The 24,414-nt window shown below is 36.8% G+C and overlaps 1 protein-coding gene across 4 annotated transcripts; it reads left to right on the top strand.

The window, feature by feature from the left end:
- Positions 1 to 85: 85 nt before the first annotated feature.
- On the top strand, positions 86 to 22,723 carry LOC118273302 (mediator of RNA polymerase II transcription subunit 15). Of its 4 annotated transcripts, none has more exons than XM_035590202.2 (11): positions 86 to 337; positions 15,832 to 15,971; positions 16,059 to 16,712; positions 17,100 to 17,300; positions 17,700 to 17,826; positions 18,901 to 19,076; positions 20,550 to 20,704; positions 21,081 to 21,202; positions 21,569 to 21,671; positions 21,908 to 22,137; positions 22,544 to 22,723. In XM_035590202.2, the coding sequence occupies exons 1-11, from the start codon at positions 276 to 278 to the stop codon at positions 22,656 to 22,658; spliced, it is 2,085 nt and encodes a 694-aa protein (XP_035446095.2). In that variant the 5' UTR covers positions 86 to 275; the 3' UTR covers positions 22,659 to 22,723. The 4 variants fall into 4 exon arrangements, with proteins under 4 accessions (XP_035446095.2, XP_050552171.1, XP_035446096.1 ...); XM_050696214.1 differs by having other exon boundaries at positions 17,700 to 17,828; positions 18,894 to 19,076; XM_035590203.2 differs by lacking the exon at positions 86 to 337 and adding an exon at positions 14,746 to 15,038.
- Positions 22,724 to 24,414: the final 1,691 nt, after the last annotated feature.

The following is a 24,414-nucleotide window of genomic DNA, read 5'->3' as shown; positions in this document are numbered from 1 at the left end:
TTAAAATTAAACTTGTAAAAATAACAAAACGCAAATGCGTTAAGAAAAGAAACGTCAACGCGTCATTATGTTGTTTTGACATCTTTCTTTAGGTGTTTGTCTGTTGTCTTCGTTATCAACCAAACCGGTTGGGATTATTGGACGGAAGTTCCATAATTCGTGAATCATCAACCAAGTTGCAAGTTTAATTTAGGATTTTAATGTGTAGCTACAAATGCTGCAATAATTACATGTAGTGTTTTAATTGTATTGAAAATTTGAAACAATTTAACACAATGGCTTTATACGAAGATTCTTGGAAAAGTTCGACGTTCAGGCAGAGTGTGGTGTCCAAACTGTAAGTCATTATCTGTTTCATTGGCAGTCATTTTAATTGCCATATTTAGTATTTTATTTGTAAAAATATATTATTAGTGTTAGTTAGTGGATATCCTTGTTGCGCGCTCAATGAGTCATTGAGCCTAATTATTTATTAGAAACTAACTTTCTGCCCGCGTTATCCTCTAGCCTAGCTAAGAATTATGGCCTGCAATATGCTCCAGCCTCTTATTTTCAGAGTTGAAAATCATTCCACAAAAATGCTCCTATGCCATGTAAAAGAAAGACAAACCAACATAGTTTCTCATCGGAAGGCATCACACCATGTTTTATGATGATTCACTGATATTAATCACGTCACTGAGATACCCGATTGCATTTTCCCATAGTTAAAATTTAAAATTTTAAAGTAAAAATTAAATAAAATACGAAAATAAATTCAGTGCAAATATTCGGCGCCCAGTAACAGCAAGGAGGTCATCCAAATAACATACTTACCGTAAATTACGTGAGTGCAACACACAAACACTAACGCACTACGGTTCAACTTATAGTGGACGGACAACAGATTAGTACAGGATTCTCGATCGTCGACCAGTCTAGCTGACCCATGCGTTTCGACTACTTCTCCTAATAATAAGCTACGGTTCAACTTATAGTGGACGGACAACAAATTAGTACGAAATACTCGATCGACGACCAGTCTGGCTGACCCCCGAACTTCTACCGAACTTCTACTGTTTCTATCTCACCCTATGATTTATGATATCCTGGTACCTGCGTATACAAAATGCCGTTGCGTCACACGCCCCCGCCCCCCGCCGCCCCCTCAACTCGCTCGAAATCTTCACTTCAAGGACAAAAATGCACACAAAGTGCTTCGAATAATGACTCAAGTGAAACTTCCATTGATATTGTTACTCCGATATATGATGATGGACAAAAGCTCTTCATGTCGGAAATGAAACAAATATTCCAATCTCACACATCCAAATGCGAAGAACGCAGCAACAAAACTCACTCCGCCCTTGATACACTACAAAATATGATGAACGAGTTGTTGAAACAGAACTCTGAAATCAAAGAATCCATTGCATTTGTATCAAAACAGTATGATGACATGAAAAATAAAGTGGATATCTTGGAATCCGAAAAGAAAGCAGATCGTCTATATAACAACAAAATAAAGTATATACATATATATATATTTTTACAAATAAAATACTAAATTGATAATGGTATGTTACGAATTTCAATTTTCTTGGTGTTGAGCGTGCGTTCTAAGCTGTCAACTCTATCTTCCAGTTGTTATATCAAACAACTGGAAGATAGAGTTGAAATTCGTAACATACCATTATCACCCACTGTGAAGGAGGAAGATCTTTGTAAGATTGTGCAAAATGCGACAAATGTCATTGGTGCTCATATTGAAAAATCGGAGATCAGAGAGGTATACTGTACAAACAAAAAGGATAAAGCTTCACGCATAATTGTCGAGTTAACTAGTGCTTCTACAAAGGACCATATTATCAAGAAAGCTCGGTACTTCAACTCTACAAACAAACAAAACAAGCTAAATTCCACACACCTCAACATGGACGGCCCTGCAACTCCGATCTACCTCAGTGAGTACTTGCCCCCACAAACCCAGCATTTATATTATCTTGCTAGAAAATTTGCCAAAGAGCAAAATTATATGTACTGCTGGACATCTTTTGGTAAAATTTTCTTAAAGAAAAATGATAAGGTTAAGGCTAGTATTATTAAGAGAGAAACAGACTTAGAGAATATTATTAAGAGAGAAATAGACTTAGAGAATGTAGTGTCTATGTCAAACATATGACTATATTACTGTTCCAAAAACCTATGTTACATTGTTTTTTATCTTTATTTTATTTTGTATTACTTGTACCAATTAAACAACACACGCACACTAAACTACACTGTTGTCCTTTATACACACATACACACACTTACACAAAACTTACACTTTCAACCTTCAACTTACACTCAACACTCTCTCCACTTATTAAGCGCTATAATAGATATCTCACGCAATTCACACTTTATTATATCACATACAATAATATACTTTACAATATAAACCTGTTACATTTTTACATTGTACTACCCAGAGGCGGCCTTAGGGGGTGGCGAACAGGGCAATCGCCCGGGGCCTCGCTCTTGCAAGGGCCTCGCGCTACACAACCCAAGCAAATTTAAAAAAATATAGATTTTTTAAATCTTTTTATTTTGATCCTTAATTACTTATTCAGGTTATAACATAGCGGTAAATTAAAATAAAGTTAGTTACTTAACTAATTCCATTAAAATTACTAAAACAGCTTTAATTTTACTATAATGTCTTGGCAGTGTACTTCCAACGCATTTGTTGCAAAATTACAATAGAAATTTCTAACAGTGTAATTGATAGTACTTGAATATCGCGCCTCAAAATACTTGAAGATCTGTTTTTTAATCGTATAGCATTCGGGTTAGCTCGGGAGTCGAGACAGTTAATGTTCTGCTATTCTATCTCTCGGGGCATCCCCGCGATTCATTTCGTTCGTCAACTCTTAACAGAATAATCTAACGAATGAGCTACGTCATTTTCGATGGAAAGAATAGCAAGGGCTGAAAGCCGATCTTGTGTCATCGAATTCCTCAAATATGTTTTAATGATTTTAAGCCTCGAAAAACTCCTTTCAGCAGACGCAACTGTAACAGGTGTGGTGGCAATAATTCTCAGGACTATTTCGATAGTAAACTTCGGTTAATTTTTTTTCTATTATGTATTTCAGCACCGAGATAATGTCGTCGTTTCCTTCATACACACGAATGAACATATTCAGTTCTTCGTACAATTCATGTCCATCAATATCACATGATTCTCCTACTGTCATAGATATTTGCAAGTCGCTGCATCGTTTCAAAAGTTCACTATCACTAATTTCCTTTAATCTTTTTGTATTATACATGAAACCAAATATGCTCTCATGGTGTTTAAATGCCTCAAACCTAGGATGACAGCTTGCGCGCACGTTGTCGACAATAACATAAAAATAGTTTATTTTGAAAATCTCTTCCGCATTCAATTCATGAACTTCATCTTTCCCTTCATAAACAAAATGCCTTTTTTTACGTCGTCTTCTGACTAGTTTAAACTGTCTGTCAATCTCATTATCCCTCTCTCGCTGTTACAAGAGATGACTGAAAACCATTTTCTCGATAATTATCGAGCCAATTGATGAATGCGTCTAGGTGTTGTATAGCCACATCTATGTATATATATGTGTGATTCGAGTGAGACAAGCGGCAACTTTATATATTTAGTAAAGTTAATAGCCCGATTTGACCCCGTGCTGAGACTAGTTAGATTATTCTGTTTTAATTAAAAATTTTAGTCTTAGGAAAAGTCGCAAACATTAATTTTAAAATGTATCACCCCTTATTTTTTTAATTTTGCAAATCTTTCAAAGTAAAATCTTTTAAAACTCAAATTTTATTTATTTGTATAACTTTAGTATTTCTCGTCAAACATAACAAGTACCTAAACCAAACAACCAGACCTACTTTCGCATCACATACTTTTTACGAAGGACAAAGGGCCTCGCAAAGACCTGCCGCCCGGAGCCTCGCAATGGGTAAGGCCGCCGCTGGTACTACCAATTTATAAACATACTTGCAACACAAAAATACCTTTGAATGTCAAATCAAAACGACACCGGTTTATAATAATCAAAATTCGCTGACTTAAACAATATAGACAGTATCGACAGTTTCCACTTAACGGAACTGCATACTTGCGACCCTGAGGTATGTAAAAATGTATTATCTAATCCAAACCTATACCTAAAAATCCTACAACAAAACATTAGAAGTCTTAACAAAAACTTTCTCAGCTTAAATGTATTACTAAACAGATTACAGTTCAACTGTGATGTAATAATTTTATCTGAATGCTGGCTCTCATCCGTCAACAGTCTTCCCGTATTACCCGGGTACTCCAGCTTCTCAACGTCACGTAATTATAATCAAAATGATGGTTTAGTTATTTACATAAATAGTGATATTAATTGCAAAATAGAAGAACCAGAAGTACTGGAAGCAAACTGTCTCCTCTTAAAGATAAATAATGAAACCGCCATTATTGCAATCTATAGGCCACCTAGTTTTCTTTTATTGGACAATTTCCTAAGCTCTTTACAGCAATTACTCACAAGTCTTTCAAATTTTAAAAATATTATTCTCGTGGGAGACCTTAATATAAATATAAAAGAAATTAATCTAAATACTTCTAATTATCTCGACATTCTTGCTTTCTTCGGTATGATACCTGCCCATTATGAACAAACTAGAGGAAACAGCTGCCTCGACCATGTTATTATTAAAACAAAAATATACTCACACACTTTTATCCTACAGACCGCTATCACTGATCATGAGCCTGTTCTTTTTTGTATGTACTCCGGTAACCGACATAAACTTAACAAGTGCAAAATAATAAATAAAATAAATTATGAACAATTGTTGAATGACTGTGAGGAAATAGATTTTAACCATGTATACAACAAGAATATCACTGCAGATGAATCGATGAACTATTTAGTAGATAGCATACAACATATTATAACTAAAAATTCAACAAGCCGGAAAGTCCCCAGAAATAAAGTAACCTTGAAACCCTGGATAACGCCTGGTCTCTTAAGATGCATTAGAACTAGAGATAAAATGCACTACAAACTAAAGCAAAATCCCGACAATAACATATTAAAAATATCATATACTAGATACAGAAATTTTTGTAATGATATATTAAAAAAATGTAAAAGACAATATGATAGTAATTTACTTAAATCAACAGGAAATAACAATAAAAAGATTTGGACTGCCATAAAAACTATAACCAACTTACAAAAACCTAATAATCAGCCGTTAGAACTCTTAAATATTAAAACCTCACCAGTAGACTCCTTAAATGAAGTAAACAATTATTTTTCGAACATAGGTTCTGAACTAGCCAAAAAAATTCCTTCTGGTCTTAACCCACTTCCAAACAATGTCTCAAATACCGACTCTATCTCTAACTCTCTTGTTCTCCTCGAGACAACTGAAGAAGAAGTTGAGAAGATTATTATTAACTTACGTCCTGACTGTGGTTCGGGCTGGGACAACATTTCTCCAGTTGTGTTAAAGTATTTAAAAAATATCATAGTTCCTCCTCTTACTTTTATCCTAAATAGATGCCTGGCAGAAGGTGTCTTTCCAAAATGTTTAAAGAAGTCTGTAATCGTGCCTATATTTAAAAGTGGGAATAAAGAGGATGCCTCTAATTACCGACCTATAGCTATGCTTCCAATCTTGTCAAAAATATTTGAAAGGATAATAAATAATAATCTCATAAAATTTTTAGAAGACAAAAATATCCTTTCCAAATACCAATATGGCTTTAGGAAAGGTATCTCAACCACTGATTGTTTACATAGTTTCAGCGAATTCATTGTTGACAAATTGGATAATAAGAAAAAATGTTTGACTATATTTTTAGATCTGCAAAAGGCTTTTGATACAGTTTGTCCACGACTCTTGGTAGATAAATTAGAAAAACTGGGTATTAGGAATAATCAACTAGCTCTTTTTCGAAATTATTTAGAAGATCGCACCCAAATAGTTCGAATAGGAAACACGTTAAGTACAGAAAATGACATTAACATGGGTGTGCCTCAAGGCAGTATTTTAGGCCCAACCCTATTTCTTTGTTATATTAATGACTTATGTAATCTAAATATTAACAACTGTCAAATACTATCATATGCAGATGACACCACACTAACCTTTTTCGGAGACACTTGGGACGAGACATTTTGCTCTGCTCAAAATGGCTTTAATATAGTTACTCACTTGCTCGCTATCAATAAGTTAACATTAAATGCAGCCAAAACTAAGTACATCACTTACTCAATACACAATTTCTCAACCATCCCTAATAACTTTAATATTTACGCTCATTCTTGTCATTCCTCTGTTTTTAATTGTTCCACTTGTCCAAATATATCCAAAACCGACACAATAAAATACTTAGGCATAACAATCCATCAAAATTTAACTTTCAAAAAACACATTTTTAACTTAACGCAAAAGACTAGAAAACTTATTCATATTTTTAAAAACCTTAGACATGTTACATGCTGGAAAATAATAAAAACTGTGTATAAATCACTCTGTCAATCTATTCTCTGTTATGGCATTTCTATTTGGGGTGGCTCCCATAAATCTAACTTCCTTACAGTCGAAAGAGGCCAACGATTAATTCTAAAAGTAGCACTATCCAAACCCAGACTCTACCCAACTACTTCATTGTATAAAGACAGCAACATCCTTACAGTTAGACAACTCTATATACTTGACATCATCCTCAAAAAGCACGCATCTATTGATCTCCCTTCAATCCAAAACAAACAAAACAAAAGAAGATACTTTGATGTGTGTAATCCAGTTCCAGTCCACACATCCTTTGCCCAGAAATTCCTCAACTATAGAAGCAATAATTTATACAATAAAGTAAACAAAAAACTTGAAATCGTTAAACTGTCCAAATTAGAATGTAAAAAAAAAGTTACTCAATGGCTTTTAGAACTAGATTACGAACAGACAGAACAACTACTCACTACTTTATGCTAGCGCATGTCAATCACACATTCTCACAACATGGTATACATGCATGCGTACATCACTTCACACACAAATATGTATTACTTCTCACCACATACACACGCACTCACCACACTCTTACAAACACACACAAGCAGTCGCACACACGTTCACTCACATACACACACGCACACGCACACACACACACACACACACACACACACACACACTCAGATTGGTACTTTTTAAATTTTATTACTAATATTTTTTATCTTTTTGTTTAGAAGAAGTTTTAGTTTTGTTTATTGAAGTTATTTTCATATAAATTTATATAATTTGTAAAATAATAGTCCATATCCGTCCGTCCGAGGGAAAGGCCAGGAGCCCATAGTACAGGTTTTCCTAGTTTGGGTTCCTGAATCCCACCACTTGTCTTTTCAACTGTTTTAAACCTGGTCGTGTAACTTACTACAAAATTTATTATATTATTAATTATTATATAAGCTTAGTTTTAAGACCAATGTCTGTATTAATATGGTGGAAAATAAATAAATTTTATTATTATTATTATGTTTGTTCCTTACATAATCACGGGACCACAGGGTCCCGGACCTTTGGAAGGCGTACGAGGGGCCGAAGCCAACTCGCAGAGGCCCGTTGAACAATTTTAATCTAAATGTAATGGGACATCAGCCGGCGATTATCCCTGTATGCACTATGGAAGTACACCAAAGGACAATCCCCGGTTGATGCAGGACTATTGTGAGATATGGTAAAAGGAAATGATAGGGATATGGGTGTGGGTGGCTGTGGAATAGTTAACCAGTTAACTATGGGGACTATGGCCCCTGCCCCTGACCAATATTGAAAAATACGGATAAACAGGCAGGGGGTGACTCGCAAACTCAATAGTGGGCCCCGGAAACGGCCGCTAGCATGTAGCGACAAGGGAAGCAACATCCGTTGAGCTGCTTGAGGAAGGGGAGGCATCCCACGGCTATCAGAGCAATCCCGGAAGTACGGTCAAGACCCCTACCAGCATCTTACTGGGATACGTCCTTCCCCCAAGTGGAGCTGAAGGCAACTCCACTCTTGCGAATCTCCACTCAAACCAGCCGATTAAGGCAAGAGTGAGGTAGGAGTGGCCACTTCGGATAGTCACGAGTACTAACCGGAGTTAAAAAGTAGGGAGTCAGGTCTGTGGGGTCGCCACTGCCCAACAGCTCGCCACAAGCTGCCTTGCGGACTTATTATTATTTTCTAGAAAGTAGAACTTTCTCTTAGCTATAAAGCTAGTGTCCTCCATATTTACGGGCCATGATGACCAAGTAAATACAGGGTGTGGTGAGTAAGGTAAGTGTTGGCAAGTGTTGTCTAGTGGTTGGTTTCAGATTCTTCTATTTGCATGAACTTTCTGACGATTCGGCAGGTGTTGAGGATTGCTGCTTTTTGGAGAGTTATATACAGTGTTTCTTTCAGATCTAGCAATTTGAGACTATGGAGGAGATGGTTTGGTATTACACCTGTGGTGGAAAGAACTATAGGGACCACATAAACTTTGTTTTGTTTCCAGATTCTGCTTATTTCATCTTTGAGTTCTGCATATTTTGTAATTTTTTCAGTGATTGTTTTTTGTATGTTATGGGTATTTGGTACTGCGATATCTATTAGGTAGGTTATTTTATTGGTTTTGTCCTGTAGTGTTATGTCTGGTCTATTGTAGTGGATTGTTCTGTCGGTAAGAATGGCGCGATCGTAGTAAAGTTTGTGTGTAGTGTTTTCTAGAACCGTTTCTGGCGTGTATTTGTAGTATGGTGTGTTTGTGTTTTGTATGAGTGTGTATTTGAGTGCAAGTTTTTGGTGAATGACGTTTACTATCTGGTTGTGTCTGTGTGTGTAATCGGTTTGTGTGAGTGTTGTGCATGCTCCTGTAATATGTTGTATGGTTTCTGGTTGTGTGTGACATTTACGACATTTATCATTTGTTACTGTGGGGTCTTTAATAATATATTTTCTGTAATTTTTCGTGTTAATGATTTGATCCTGGATTGCTATAATAAATCCCTCTGTCTCTGGGAATAGACTACCTATTTTCAACCATTTATTCGAAGCAATTGTGTTAATGTGAGCTTGTTCCAGGTCATGTGGGTGTCGGCCATGTAAGACTTTCCTTTTCCAGGTTTCAAGTTTTTCTTTCTGTGGGTCATTTTGGTTCGGAGTCTCTGCGCCTATTTGTTCACTTAGATTAAGTGGTGTGTAATTGAGATCATTCATAACTATGGCTTTATGGATCTTACTACTTTGGGATTTAGTATGGAAAAATGTTTTTAATTTACTTATTTGTTTTTGCCAGAGGTAATGTATATCTATTAGCCCTCTGCCACCATTCTGCCTTTTAATGGTTAATCTCTCTATTGCTGATTTAGGATGTAGATTATTGTGTTTTGTGAGTGTAGTGCGTATTGTGCGTTCGAGTTGTTCTGTATCTGTTTTTGACCATTTAATTATTCCAAATGAGTAAGTTAGTATGGGAATAGCGAAAGTGTTTATAGCTTTTACTAAGTGTTTTCCAGAAAGTTGTGTTTTGCAAATGGCGTTTATTCTTCTTTTATATTCTACAGTGAGTGAATTTTTAATTTTTATATGGTCGAGCCCTTTTAGTTGCGTGTAACCTAAATATTTGTATAAGTCAGTCGGTTCTAATGCTGATATAGTGTCTGTGTTGTTTACTACGTAATCCCCAGGTTGGATTTTGCCTTTTACTACATGAAGTGTCTTACATTTATCTAACCCGAATTGCATATTAATGTCTCTACTGAACTTTGCCGTAATGTCTACCAATATTTTCATTTCTTTTTCAGTTTTAGCATAAAGCTTTATATCATCCATATAGACAAGATGTGAAATTGTAGTTTCTTCTGAACTATGTTTGAGGCAATATCCAGCCTGGCTACGCTGCAATAGGTGGGATAAGGGGTTCAGTGCGAGGCAGAACCACAGGGGGCTCAGTGAGTCTCCTTGGTAGATACCTTTTTTTATAGTTATAGGTCGTGTAGTTACAATATTGTTATTAGTTCTGATTTGCAATGTGGTTTTCCACTGAAGCATTATGTTGCGAAGGAAATCAATGATTTGGTGATTTATTCTGTAGATCTCTAATATTTTTAATAACCAAGAATGTGGGATACTATCGAAGGCTTTTTTGTAATCAATATAAGTGCAATGAAGGTTTCTATTTTTAGATGTAGCATGTTTATGAATAGTGGAATCGATTATCAGTTGTTCTTTGCAACCCATGTGGCCCCGCCTGCACCCCTTTTGTTCCTCAGCCATTATTTTGTGTTGTTCAATGTGTGAGTTGATTTTGATTGTGACTGCTGATGTAAGTATTTTATAGATGGTCGGAAGGCAAGTGATAGGTCGGTACTGAGAAGGTGAAGGTGAGTGCTTGGTTTTAGGTAGCATGTAGGTTATTCCTGTGGCAATAAACTCAGGTATACTTTGTTTTCCTAATACTATTTCAGTAAGGTTTTTTGCTATGTATTTATGAAGGATAGTTAATTTTTTGTACCAAAAGTTATGTAATTTATCTATTCCAGGGGATTTCCAATTATGTAGTCTAGCTGTTACGTTTGCAATATCTGATTCTGTGATTTCTATAAATTCCATTTCATCTATACCTATCCACTTTGTTTCTTCCTCTGTTACCCAAGCAGCTCTATCATTATGACTGACAGATTCTTCCCAAATACCCGCCCAAAATGCTTCTAGTTGTTCTTTACTTGGTGTCGTATTCTGGTCGTCTGTTATGTTGGTGTGTGGTGTGTTTAATTTTCTGTAAAATATTTTTTCATTTGTTGTAAATATGGTGTTATCATTTCTTTATTATTATTATTATTAATTTAATACTTAGCAGGATCTCTTTTCCTTCCATACTTAGCTTTCCTGTTAATATTGTGTAACTTTAAAATTAACTGTGTAAAAGAAATAGGTGTAGGTGTTAATCACCACACCTTTTATCTTTGAAAGGGTAGGCAGAGGTGCACATTGTGACATATAATGCCACTGTACACCCACTTTTCACTGTTTAAGTTTTAAATCCCATGTAATAGGGGGTGAGCCTATTACCATATATTGGGCACATTTCCATGCTCTGTCCAAAAAAGTCCAGCAATACTTGACCCGAGAACCCTTGCGGCAGTCGCTGAGGCAGAGGTTTAGGTGTATTAGTTACCAAATTAATACTTAATATTTTTAAAATTGATTTTCAATCAACTTTATATTGGTTATTTATTTGGTAAAGCAATTTCATATGGTACACATCAATATTGAAATAAGAAATTAATAAGCATTATCATAATATACTCTTAATTATTACAGTGAGGAGCTGATCCAGCGTGCAGGAGTTCAAGTAGCACGGAACAGCAGTGAGATAGAGAACCATGTCTTTCTGAAAGCCAAAACTCGAGAAGAGTACATGAACATGGTGGCTAAACTTGTAGTGTATGTGAGAGAACTCTGTAAGTATACCATTTATAATCTAAGGCCAGCCGTACACGGACTGCTTCAAGCAGTTATAACCGACTGCTTGAAGCCGCGACTGCGCGATGAACTATAGCCATTCATTCGCTGCCGTACACACGACTGCTCGAGCAGTCGCGACCGCTTCAAGCCGTCAACTGCATGATGAAATTCCATCGTGCCGTCGACCACTCGTGCGTGGCATACACCGACTGCTCGAGCCGTTGACTGCTCTAGAGCAGTCGACAGCTCTCCGACTTCCCTCCCCCCGCCCTTTGCGGCCTCGCGGCGTCTGCTGAAAAAAATCAAAAGAAAATCAACTGCTCGAGCAGTTGGGTACAACCAACGCTCGAGCGGTCCGTGTATGCCGCTCAGCCGCTAACTGCTCGAGCAGTCCGTGTACGGCCGCCCTAAGATAGAGATAGAATACATGAATTAATAAAATACAGCTATATTAAATGTTTCTATGTCTTTCAGCACAAGTCCAGGCCCAACAAGGACAACCCCAGCAAGGACCCAACAATCAGGGTGGACTCATACCAGACCCAATTAATGATCTTTTTTAATTTAGCTTCTCAGTTGAATATTTCGTAACGACTTTTAGTTGTGACCTCTTTTCTTTCTTTTCTTAATTTTTCTATGATAGTGTCTACGTTGGGTAGGGTCTGCTGCTTTATATCTGTTTTTGGTAAAAGATTCTTGACATGTGTGGTTTCCTGTGAATGTACAAAGAAGAATGGCAGAATTCTTACAGCATTCTTTTTTTGGTGTTCCCTGATAAAATTTGTACCACTAATTGAGGCAACTAAACCATTCATTTTTCTGTAAAAATAATATTTTTAGAAGCTGGGGTTTAGCAAATATATCAATTAAAAGATTTTAGTAACGAAATGTAATATAATGAAACGAAACGTAGAAGACATGTTTAGTTAGTTGCCATTAATAAAATATCAGAAGGCTCGAAATGATCTGTATATATTGTATTGTAGGTTTAAGAACAGTGGGATGCTGCTCACATGTTATGAGCATTCTTTGGTATTTGAGTTATGCTTGCCATGAGGGTATGACCCGACCTGCCCATTTCTTGGATGAAGTAATATTAAGAACCAATCAAGTAATTATAAGAAAATAAAGTAAATGTAATTCCTACAAAAACTAAGTTGCTTTATTTACCTACACTCAAAAATCCATCAGCACTTAATCATTATCAAACTATTGTAGACCGCTGCTTGACATAGGTCACTCCTTAAGCACCCTACTGAATGGGTAAATTCTCATGTCAATTTATCAACTTCCTATATTCTTTTTCACTTAAACAATATTTATGTGCTTAGTGCTTACACATGATAAAGAACAAAGGGTAATGTTGGGACCACCTCTCAATAGTAGTGTTGATAAGACAACCTTCTATAGATAAATATTCTCAAACTGAATAAACTTACTAAAGTACTACAATTAAGGTCAAAAGTCTGGTTTCGGAGTTATACTAAGTACCTTTTTAGGGTTCCGTAGCCAAATGGCAAAAAACGGAACCCTTATAGATTTGTCATGTCTGTCTGTCTGTCTGTCCGTCCGTCCGTCCGTATGTCACAGCCATTTATTTCCGAAACTGTTGGGCCTACATAGTTGAAACTTTGTAAGATGGTGTATTTCGGTAACCGCTATTAGAATTTTGAATAAAAAATAATAAATTTAAAAATTAAAGGGGGGCACTCCATACATAAAACTGATTTGAAAAAAAAAATTTTTTCAGCTTTATCCGTGATGGGTGTCTATGGATAGGTCTTTAAAAAAGACATTAAGGTTCCTAAAACCATTTTTTGTCAAAATCAATCGTTTGAAAGTTAGACGCTTCCAAAGTGGAAAAATGTATGTCCCCTCTAACTTTTAAAATAAGAGAGTGAGAAAACTGAAAAAAATATGTGCTGTAGATTTCAATGGAAACTAACAACGAAAATTGGTTTGAACGAGATATTATTAACAAATATAACTTTGTCGTTCATACAAACACTATGTAAAACCAAGTTATTTTACAACTTTTATATTATGTCATCTACTTGCTGTTATGGAACCCTTCATGAGCGAGTCCGACTCGCACTTGGCCGGTTTTTATGCAATAAGTCGGTAAACGAGCAGACGGATCATCTGATGGTAAGCAATCGCCGCCGCTCATGTACCTACACCTGAGGCGTTAGAAGTGCGTTGCAGGCCTTTTGGGGGTTCGGAATTTAAGGGTTGTTAGTTAGGGAAGGGGTAATTGCGCCTCCGGTAACCTCACTCACTCAACGAAATACAACACGAAACATGGCTGTCCCACTACCTACTTATTGTTTCTCTAGACAATGATGATAGTAGCTTACTTTATTATAAGATAAATGTTCCATAAGTCATTTCTTATCTTCCTACTCTTTCTCCTTCTGAAACACGAAGGAGACTTGCTATGATGGTCATCCATCCACACACCAAAGTTGGCAAGGGTTGTTTAACCTTGGCGATTGACCTGTTCTTTTGATATTAATAACAACAAGCTTCTCTACTAGCCCATACCTACTATATGTATATTCTAAATAATAAATAATATAAAAATCTTGTAAAATATCCATGCCTACAGAATATTCCCTTTGGACATAACCTCAATCATAAAACTGGTTATATCTCTTATCTCCCAATTTCTAAAAATCTGAGAAGTTTTATAGGGCTTTCCTATCATGTTTACTACCAATTAAACTCAAAAATATCAACGGTGCCCCGGAAGACGAATAACGACGGAGAGATTTCTTCCTTATCAGTTTTTATCCGTTTACACATAAGAACCAGCGTATCCTGTGGATTCTCTTCGAGCCTACGTTTCACTCTCAACACTGTAGAAGATGCCATCTTCACGTATTTATAAATTATTTAACCAATTTTAACAATAACAAACTTTAGCGCTCAACCAGAGTATTTCACAATCTGAATGACAATGACGTTATAGAAATTTGACAGAAATGAAATGATAAGGATAATAGTGATTTCGTTTAATTTCATTCTGCACACCCTTGAAAAAATGTTTCTGTTTGTCTTAATATAAAAAATATATTCTTATATCTATATAAAAGTAAAATTATATATCAAAAATACAAAAAAACATACTTCATTCTTGTTTTATAGTGATTAGTTAAGCTAGTATTAACATTTAAAATAAAACATATAAAAATAACGAAACGCAAATGCGGTAAGAAAAGAAACGTCAATGCGTCATTATCTGTGGTTTTGACATCTTTCTTTAGGTGTTTGTCTTCGTTATGGTTTCGTTTCGTGGTCTTTTCTTTTAGTTGGTGAAAAAATTAGTTTGGTTTGGTTGGGATTATTGGACGGACGCTCCATAATTCGTGAATCATCAACCAAGTTGCAAGTTTAATTCAGGATTTCAATGTGTAGCTACAAATGCTGCAATAATTACATGTAGTGTTTTAACATTGTATTGAATATTTGAAACAATTCAACACAATGGCTTCAGACGATAATTGGAGAACTTCGACGTTCAGGCAGAGTGTGGTGTCCAAAATGTAAGTCATTATCTGTTTCATTAGCAGTCATTTTAATTGCCATAATTAGTATTTTTGTAAAATATATTGTTAATGTTAGTTAGTGGATATCCTTATATTTGGCGCTCTATGTGTTATTGAGCCTAATTATTTATTAGAAACTAACTTTCTGCCCGCGTTATCCTCTAGCCTAGCTAAGAATTATGGCCTGCAATATAATCCAGCCTCTTATTTTCAGAGTTGAAAATCATTCCACAAAAATGCTCCTATGCCATGTAAAAGAAAGACAAACCAACATAGTTTCTCATCAGAAAGCATCACAAACCATGTTTTATGGTGATTCACTGATATTAATCACATCACGGAGATACCCAATTGCATTTTCCTAATAGTCAATACATTTAATTAAATACTTAGCAGGAACTCTTTTCCTTCCATACTTAACTTTCCTGTTAATATTGTGTAACTTTAAAATTAACTGTGTAATAGAAATAGGTGTAGGTGTAAAATGTCACACCTTTTATCTTTGAATTTGAACATTGTGACATATAATACCACTGTACACCCACTGTTTAAGCATTAAATCCCATGTAATAGGGGGTGAGCCTATTACCATATATTGGGCACATTTCCCCCTTGCGGCAGTCACGGAGGCAGAGGTTTAGGTGTATTAGTTACCTAATTAATACTTAATATTTTTAAAATTGATTTTCAATCAACTTTATATTGGTTATTTATTTGGTATACCAATTTCATATGGTACACATCAATATTGAAATAAGAAATCAATAAGCATTATCATCAATTATCACAGTGAGGAGGTGATCCAGCGTTCAGGAGTTCAAGTAGCGCGGAACAGCAGTGAGATGGAGAACCACGTCTTTCTGAAAGCAAAAACTCGAGAAGAGTATATGAACATGGTGGCTAAACTTATATTGCATGTGAGGGAACTCTGTAAGTATACCATATATAATCTAAGATAGATCTAGAATACATGAATTAATAAAATACAGCTATATTAAATGTTTCTATGTCTTTCAGCTCAATCCAAACAAAATCAAGGTCAGCAGCAAATGCAGGGCCCTAATCAAGGACAACCGGGCCCCAACCCACAAGTCCAGGCCCAACAAGGACAACCCCAGCAGGGACCCAACAATCAGGGTGGACTCACACCAGACCCAATCAATGCTCTTCAGAACTTAGCTTCTCAAGGGTCCCGAAATCAAATGATGACAATGGGACCTCAAGGACAGATGCAGCAGCAAGGTGTGATGGGCCCTAACCCTGGAATGGGAGGGATGCAAGGCCAAATGGGGCAACAAGGTCCAATTGTGTCCCAAGGACCTCAAGCACAGACAGCTACTAGTCTTCTTCAGACCTTGAATAGGCCTCAGATGAATATGCAGCTGCAGAACAAGTTGAGTGGTCCGATGGGAATGGTGAGCAACCAGGGTCAGATGGGGAATAACATGGTGGGTGGCATGGGAGGTATGGGTAACCCAATGGGCAGTCAGCTGCAGAACCAACTTGCTGGTGGCATGCAAGGACAGATGATGCCCAATATGTCCATGCCCAATTCCATGCAGGTGCCGATGAGTGGCTCCAACACTATGGGGCAGATGCCTTGCAATCAGGTTGGCATGGGGGGCCAGATGGCGCCGAACAACATGCAAGGACAGATGCAGGGGCAAATGGGTAAGTTTTACCTGCAAAATTATAGATCTGTAGATTTTATTTCTTCTTCTCTGATAACAACTGAAGTGACAAAGGCTACTTTTAATCCTTTAAAGTTTTATGCATCACTCTGTTCAATGAAGGTAAGCGTCCACAGGCCCGCATCGTACGCATTCCGTATGATGTCATCAGTACGCATCGCATGTAGGCATTGCCGACGAGTGGTCCGTACGATGCAGATCAGTGGATGCAGTTGTATGAGTTTGTATACAAGACAAACTAAAATCTGATGCGTACGATGTGGACGCTTACCTTTATAGACTATATTTAATGGAGGCAACATAGTATATGCTTTCTCTTTTAAACATGTTTTCTAAAGTGCTATAACTAATTCAATTTTTGTTGCAGTAGGTGGCATGGGTAACAACCAAATAGTGGGGTTGAACATGCTGCACATGGGTCGCGTGGGAGTGGGCAACAAGCAGGAGGTGGGAGGGATGATGGCAGGCAGCTACCAAGGTGCACGAGCGCCGCCTCCCACTCAGTTCCTCCGGCAGAGCCCTTCGCCCTCCGCTCCTTCGCCGAGTATGGGAGGACCAAGTCCTATGGGTGAGTGATACTTTATTTCTTTGTTCATATAACAGTCACTTTTAACAAATAAATGTATTGTGATTTTTATTTGTCCCTTTAGCTGAGAATCAATGTTTCAAATTGAGTCTGACATTAGGCTTGCTTCCGCAAATATTGCGTAATGACTTTTTAATGTCTATTAATTGATAATTTGTAGTATGTATGGTAATTAACTGCAAAACAGCTATTATAAGATAATGACTTCTTTCTAAACTCAATATCTTTAGAGATATTTTTACGAAATATGCTGTACATTTTCCTTTTATTTTATTTAATCTCAAAATGAGTAGACCTACTTATACTTACTTATACCTTGCCTATTATCACACACATAAACATACAACAGTCAGTACTAATGTTCTATTTTAACATCACCAGGTGTGATGGGCACAACGATGACGTCACCAATGTCGTCACTAGGCGGGCTGGGGGCTTGCGGCAGTGTCGGCAGCCCGTCCCCATCCAACCCAACACATCTACAACATCACGTGCAACAACCACAGAGGTATGTATGCTAGAGACTGAGTAGTTGTTTCATTATGGTTCTTAAAGACAAAGATATAAGGTTTTATTTAAATTAACAATTTGTTTGAGTAAGTAGTCAACTCGGACCACATGCCTACGGCCCATTTGGGACGAGTTGGGGAAATTAAAAATAAATTAAGTTTTTAGTGGTCAACTCGTCCCACTTTTTTTTTGTATGGATCTTTAAACTTTATCAATGTTTGGTACAGTTAGCAACACAAGATTAAAAATATTTTTTTATAGTTTTTTTCTTTACTTTCGTTTTGTTCATAGATTATTTTATATTAAAAAATCCGGACGAAATAAGAACCTCTTTTTTTAGTGTCGGTTAAATAATTTGTTACCAAATTTTTTTTAGCAATCGCTCAAATTCATGTATTAACCAAAATTACTAAGACTAGTAAACATGTGTGGCTTAAACAATGGTCATGGTGGTCACTTATGAAGTAAATGATAACATAGATAGAATGAAGTTCCTAGAAAATCTTTTGTTTTCAACAAAGTAATAGAACTTTATTATTTCCACACTAACCTTTTTGCTACTGACTGTACTTTGTCTCATTGTGGTAGTGACGTGGGACGAGTTGACCACTAAAAATATTATTTATTTTTAAATTCCCCAACTCGTCCCAAATGGGCCGTAGGCATGTGGTCCGAGTTGACTACTTACTCATTTGTTTGGATGAATAGTTATATCTGATTATTGAACTTTTAAGTTGTAAAATACTAAGTTTTATTTATTAATGGATCTGCAATACAAGATTTGTTGGTTTTTGAATACTAAAGCCAGTCATAACTGTGCTTTATTAATTTGATATAATTTAATAGAAACAGAATGTTAAGTGGATGAGGCCTAAGTTCAACAGTGGATGTCTTATGGCTGATATGATGATGATAATGATTAATGTTAATTTTTAGATTCTTTTAAACAGTTCCTTACTTACTCTATTTAATACTTTCAATAACCTATTTGGCACATAAAAACACAACACACAAAATTATCCTTTCCGTTATAACAATATGGTCTATTATTGTCTGAATACTGGTCGCCTAGGGGCGTCGGTATGGGTATGGTAGCGTCACCCTCGTCGTCGCTGAACACGCCGGTGGGCGCGAGCGTGGCGTCCCCAGGCGGCGAGGAGGCAGCCTATCGGGAGAAGGTCCGACAACTCTCCAAGTACATCGAACCTCTACGTCGGATGGTGCATCGCATGGTTAGCGAAGGGGAGAGTGAGTATTTGATTTATTATTATTACTAGCTATATAATAGGCTCACCACCTATTACATGGAACTTACAACATAAATTGTGAAAAGTGGGTGTACACAGTGGCATTACGTGCCATAATGTGCACCTCTGCCTACCCCTTCAGGGATTAAAGGCGTGATGATATGTATGTATGTATGACTAGCTACTTCCGCGCGGTTTCACCCGCTCTGCTTGGCTCCTATTGGTCATAGCGTGATGTTTTATAGCTTATAGCTTTCCTCGATAAATGCAACCCAACACAAAAATAATTATTCAAATCGGACCAGTAGTTCCGGAGATTAGCGCGTTCAAACAAACAAACAAACTCTTCAACTTTATAATATTAGTATAGATTCTATTCACACAGTTTTAAGTAATTGAAACAAAAGTAGAACAAACCTTTGAATGTTACTAAGGAGTTCTTGGTATAACCTAAATTATATAACTTTTAGCTGTTTGCGGTCTAAAATAACTTATTTTAGACCATTTTTAGTTCCATTAATAACGTATGTAAGCATACAATATGACAGCAATGTCTTCCGGCCAAAAGATGTATACAACATTCGATGGGGGAAACTTATAATTTCTAATTATAAGTTTAAAGTCGCCAACCCGCATTGAGCAAGCGAGGTGATTAATGCTCAAACCTTTTCCGTGCGAGAAGAGGTCTTTAGTCAGCAGTTCCAACTTACAGGCTGTGGATGTGATAACAACAATTCTTGAAATAAAATTATTTAAAACTTTCAGTAATGATACATAAGTACTAATAACTTTGACTTCGTGAACATACCCACAAAATATGATTAATGCTCATTTCGTTTGACCTGTATGCCCCCTATGTATCATGCATATTATAACTGGATTGTTTTGCTGTTTGTTTATCCAATCATTGTGTTGATAACACATGAGTCATTTCACTAACGTATTATTCTTCAACCATTTTCCTTGTTACCATTTCATTATATTCTAGGTTCTAATACTAAGATTATAAAGGTGTACTGCCTAAATCTCCTGGCATTGGCTAGAAAAAGTACATTAAAAGAAAATAATGTTCTCTCTTTTTAAGCCGGCAACGCATCAATAGCTCTATTACGCTGTTATTTACGATGATATCAAAACTGATTTAAAGTACATCTACTGATCCCTCTGTCTACCCCTTCAAATAAATAACAGTCATGATTATACTCTACTAGCTAGTAGAGTATAATCATGACTGTTACTTCTCCCAGCCTTGCAGTAGCTACTGCCGCGGTTTCACCCGCTGTACTCGGCCTAGCGTGATATTATATAGCCTATAGCCTTCCTCGATAAATGCACTATTCAACGCAAAAATAATTATTATTTAAATCGGACCAGTAATTCCGGATTACAAAATCTTCAGTTTTACATAAAACTATTAGTAAAAGTATAGATTTAAAATAACTCAGCTCTAATCAAATTTTGCTTCTCTCGACAGATGTTGAAAAGCTAACAAAGATGAAGAACCTATTGGATATATTGTCCAACCCAAACAAGCGCATGCCGCTGGAGACTCTCATCAAGTGTGAGGTCGTGCTGGAGAAACTAGACTTCAAGAGGGGAGAGGGAGTCGTCGTACCTAGCACTGGGAAGGTGAGGAACTACATTTTTTATTTAATATATTACTAGAGCTAATCTTAGCTGTGTTGACTTTTTCTTGAAAATATGAGTTAATATAATATGCTGGTTAACGAATAATCGAAAAGAAAAATGGTATTTGCCAGACAAATTATGATTACCAACTCTTTGAATTTGAACAATTCCTGTATGCAGGAAACGTTCGATGGCGAACACGCGCAGTGTATAACTTAAATATAACTATTTCATACAGCTTTGGACATTAAAAATGATTAAAGTATTCTTGTCTGTATACCGCAAAGGTACACTATTAGTGTACATTAAAATGAGGTACATTATTGAAAGGAAAACACATATACAAATTCTGACATCATTATTCTTCTCCCAACAGGAACAAATATTCAATCCGTTATTAGAAGTGGTGAACAACTGCCTACAATCTCCGCTCGCTAACCACACACTCAAACGCACTTTCGGATCTGCTCTCGATGCGCTGAACGGACCAGAAATGAGGTAAGAATGATTACACCTATACAGTTCTCATAACTACCTATTACATAGTTCGAAGTATAGACATGACCGTAGGGGCTGATAGTATCTCGACTGGAGTCCGCGTACTGGCAAGGGTGGTGTAGAACTTCCACCCACAAGCTAGGCGGACGACTTGATTGAGATCGCTAGGAGCCGCTGGATGCAGGTCGCTCCCAACAAGCCTACCTGGAAGTCATTGGGGGAGGCATAGGGCGTGATTATGATGACCTAATATTCTTACCCTGGCTTGACTTCAAAAATACAGATTTATTTCCTTTCCTCAAAAGATAAAAGTCGTAAGGCTAAGGCAAAAGTGAGTTCGATATAACGTTTCCTTTTTGTTTCTAGAAATTTACCGACACCTCAAAAGGTACCAAAGTTAGAAGAGCCTCCCATGGAGATACCGGATGTCCTGCAAGGGGAAATAGCCAGGCTAGACTCCAGGTTTAAGGTAAGATATCATATTTTTACTATAGAAAGGTCAAACAACCGTGTAAAAAAAAAGATATTATCCTAACGCAATCAAAGCTTGACTGAACTAAACCATATAACGGCGCATTCCAATAACCTACCTATCGGTAGATTTGCCTACCAGCGGTAGGTTATTGGAATGCGCCGTAAGCCAATCATAGACGTGTCTAAATCTTCTCGCTATACACATACTTCATCACCAACTTCCTTCGGCAGGTGTCCCTCGAACCAATGTCGTGGTCGGGCGGCGCGGGCGGCGGCGCCATAACGCTGGTGGCGGCGCTGGACGAGCCGCGCCTGCCCTGCGTGGCCGGGGTGCACGTGGCCGTGCCCCGCGACTACCCCGCCCGCCCGCCCGTCCGGCTAAAGCCCAGGACTGCCAAGAATTATGCGCCTGACTCCTTCCTAGCTCGTCTTGAAAAGGCTATGGATGCTCGATGCGCCAGGTAATTATATCTTGCTATTGTTATACACTTTTAGAAAAGTATTACCCGACTGCGCCAAAAGGAGGGTTATATTTGTCTCGCATGAGTGGAAAATTATTAAATGTCTCCTCCCGCCCCGAGTAAGGTAGGAGAGTGTCAGATTCTAATTGACTAAGACTAAAACATTTTAAACTTAAATTAAGCTTGTATTACACGAAATTAGTTTTAAAATCTCAATCGTAGTTTGCAATTTGCAATGTGTATCTTAAAGTAAAACTTATATATAGGGCCTATTTCCCAAAGCAAAAATAAAAAAATGCAAACAGTAGATACAAAACACTTGGAAACTGTTTGCGCAAACCTTTACATACTTGCGCAAACTACCATACAACGATTGCGCAACTCATCATAAACATTTCTTCTTCAGGTTACCAAAAAGCTGTTCAGTAGGCCAGCTGCTAGACGCGTGGGAGATGAGCGTAAGACAGGCCTGCGCCCCTACGCCTGTGGCCTACGCCCCAGTACCAGCGCTGGGCTTGTAAACAAGTAACATATCTACATTTCATAAAATAGTTCCATCAGCCCTCATCATACAAGACTACAATCTAACAGCCGCACTCAGAGACATATAATGATTACTTAAACTATTCCTTAATAACGATTTTGTTCCGAAAACAATTGCTAAGGATTGGGTTAAGTAATCATTAAAACTACTCTGAGTACGGCAGTTATTGTATAAAGTAACTAATTATTAGTTAAGAGCAATTGTGTTCTTTTGTTGACTACATAATTTTCAAAAACTATCAAGTCAGTCCCTTCGTACGAGTTTGCTTTACGTTTAAAGTAATCGAAACGAGAGCACGTTCTGATTGGCCGGCTCGATTAAACCAACGTTGTTTTGATTACTTTAAATGTAAAGCAAACTCGAACTAAGCGTACTGTCCGTTTCTTGGTTGAAACTGGCGAAAAGCGAGTATTGCTGGCATGTGTATACTTTTCGCCAGTTTTGCTTCTACTTATCATATTGGTGAATTAATAGGCATTGTGTTACGTAAGAGATCAACAACTAAATAATTATAATAGATTTATTCACAAGTAGTGTAGAACACGATGATATTTAGTCATTTCTACTGATGTTTGCGCAACAATAATTTATATTTGCGCAATGAACAATATCGTGCCTGCAATTTCCTCCAAAAGAGAATTAATCTTGTGTGAAAACCAAACTGTTCCGAAATCTCAAGAAAAAAACAAAAAATCCTGTATACATTTTTTAATACCTTCACGATTGAAAACGGTTAGATAAAATTGAGAAATATTTATTAGCAAATATAATAAATAAATAAAAAATAGGGACAAATAAAATTAAAATAAAGAGTCTTTTACAAACATTGTTATGTTGCCGTAATGTGCACCTCTGCCTACCCCTTCGGGGATAAAAGGCGTGACGTTGCATTGCGTAACAAACATAGTAAAATATTGCAATAATGTTAATATAGATAAATACATAGTCTATATTGTTGATGCATGTTCCTAAATAGCTACAGTGCCCTCCAAAAGTTAGTTGAAATGATCAATAATGTAGTAAATGTGAGGAAATTATAATAAAATCAAATAAAATCGTGGCTTCAAGAATTATTTATTAAAATATAATCAATTTAGAATATTTCTGTCAGTAAGAGAATCATAACAAATTTTATAATTATAATTTATGTAGATTAACAATGAAATCACGTTACCAAAAGTTAGTTGAAATTGTTGAAAAAATATTTTAAGGCTTGTGTCTTTGTAAATATTTTAACTTTTAATATTTTATATGACCGCCATTATTCTGTAGAACTGCTTTTAGTCGTCTAGGCATTGATTCTACAAGATTCTGTAATGTTTCGACCGGTATAATCGACCATGTTTCAAGAATTTTATTTTTAAACAAATTCCTGTTGCGTCTTATGGAAACAGGGATCCTGCGGTCTAATTCATCCCATAAATGTTCAATGGGGTTAAGGTCGGTTGACATCGAAGGCCATTCCAGTAAATCCACTTCGTTATCTTCAAAATATGTTTAGTTATCCTTGCTGTATGCTTCGGATCGTTGTCTTTTTGGAACTTGAAAATCCGACCTAACCCCATTGTTTCAGCAGATTGTTTTAAATTGTCACGTAGAATATTACAATAGACCTGTGCTGTCATCTTGCCTTCAATTTTGCAGTCGGCCCACACCATTAACTCCCGCCGCCGTGTTTCACAGTGGGCTGCAAGTATTTGTCGTCGTAAGAGTTATCATTGCTTGTGCGCCAA

This window comes from Spodoptera frugiperda, chromosome 1 (assembly GCF_023101765.2).
Source record: "Spodoptera frugiperda isolate SF20-4 chromosome 1, AGI-APGP_CSIRO_Sfru_2.0, whole genome shotgun sequence".
In the NCBI taxonomy this organism is placed as follows: domain Eukaryota; kingdom Metazoa; phylum Arthropoda; class Insecta; order Lepidoptera; family Noctuidae; genus Spodoptera; species Spodoptera frugiperda.
The sequence above is the reverse complement of the archived record's forward strand: the minus strand, read 5'-3'. Positions and strand labels throughout refer to the sequence as shown.

Bases quoted from the DNA above. Each gene is read 5' to 3' on its own strand.
- LOC118273302 (XM_050696214.1), top strand. From the start codon at position 276: ATGGCTTTATACGAAGATTCTTGGAAAAGTTCGACGTTCAGGCAGAGT. The intron at 21,203-21,568 runs GTAAGAATGATT...TTTTGTTTCTAG, and splicing joins CTGAACGGACCAGAAATGAG to AAATTTACCGACACCTCAAA. The intron at 21,672-21,907 runs GTAAGATATCAT...TTCCTTCGGCAG, and splicing joins GGCTAGACTCCAGGTTTAAG to GTGTCCCTCGAACCAATGTC.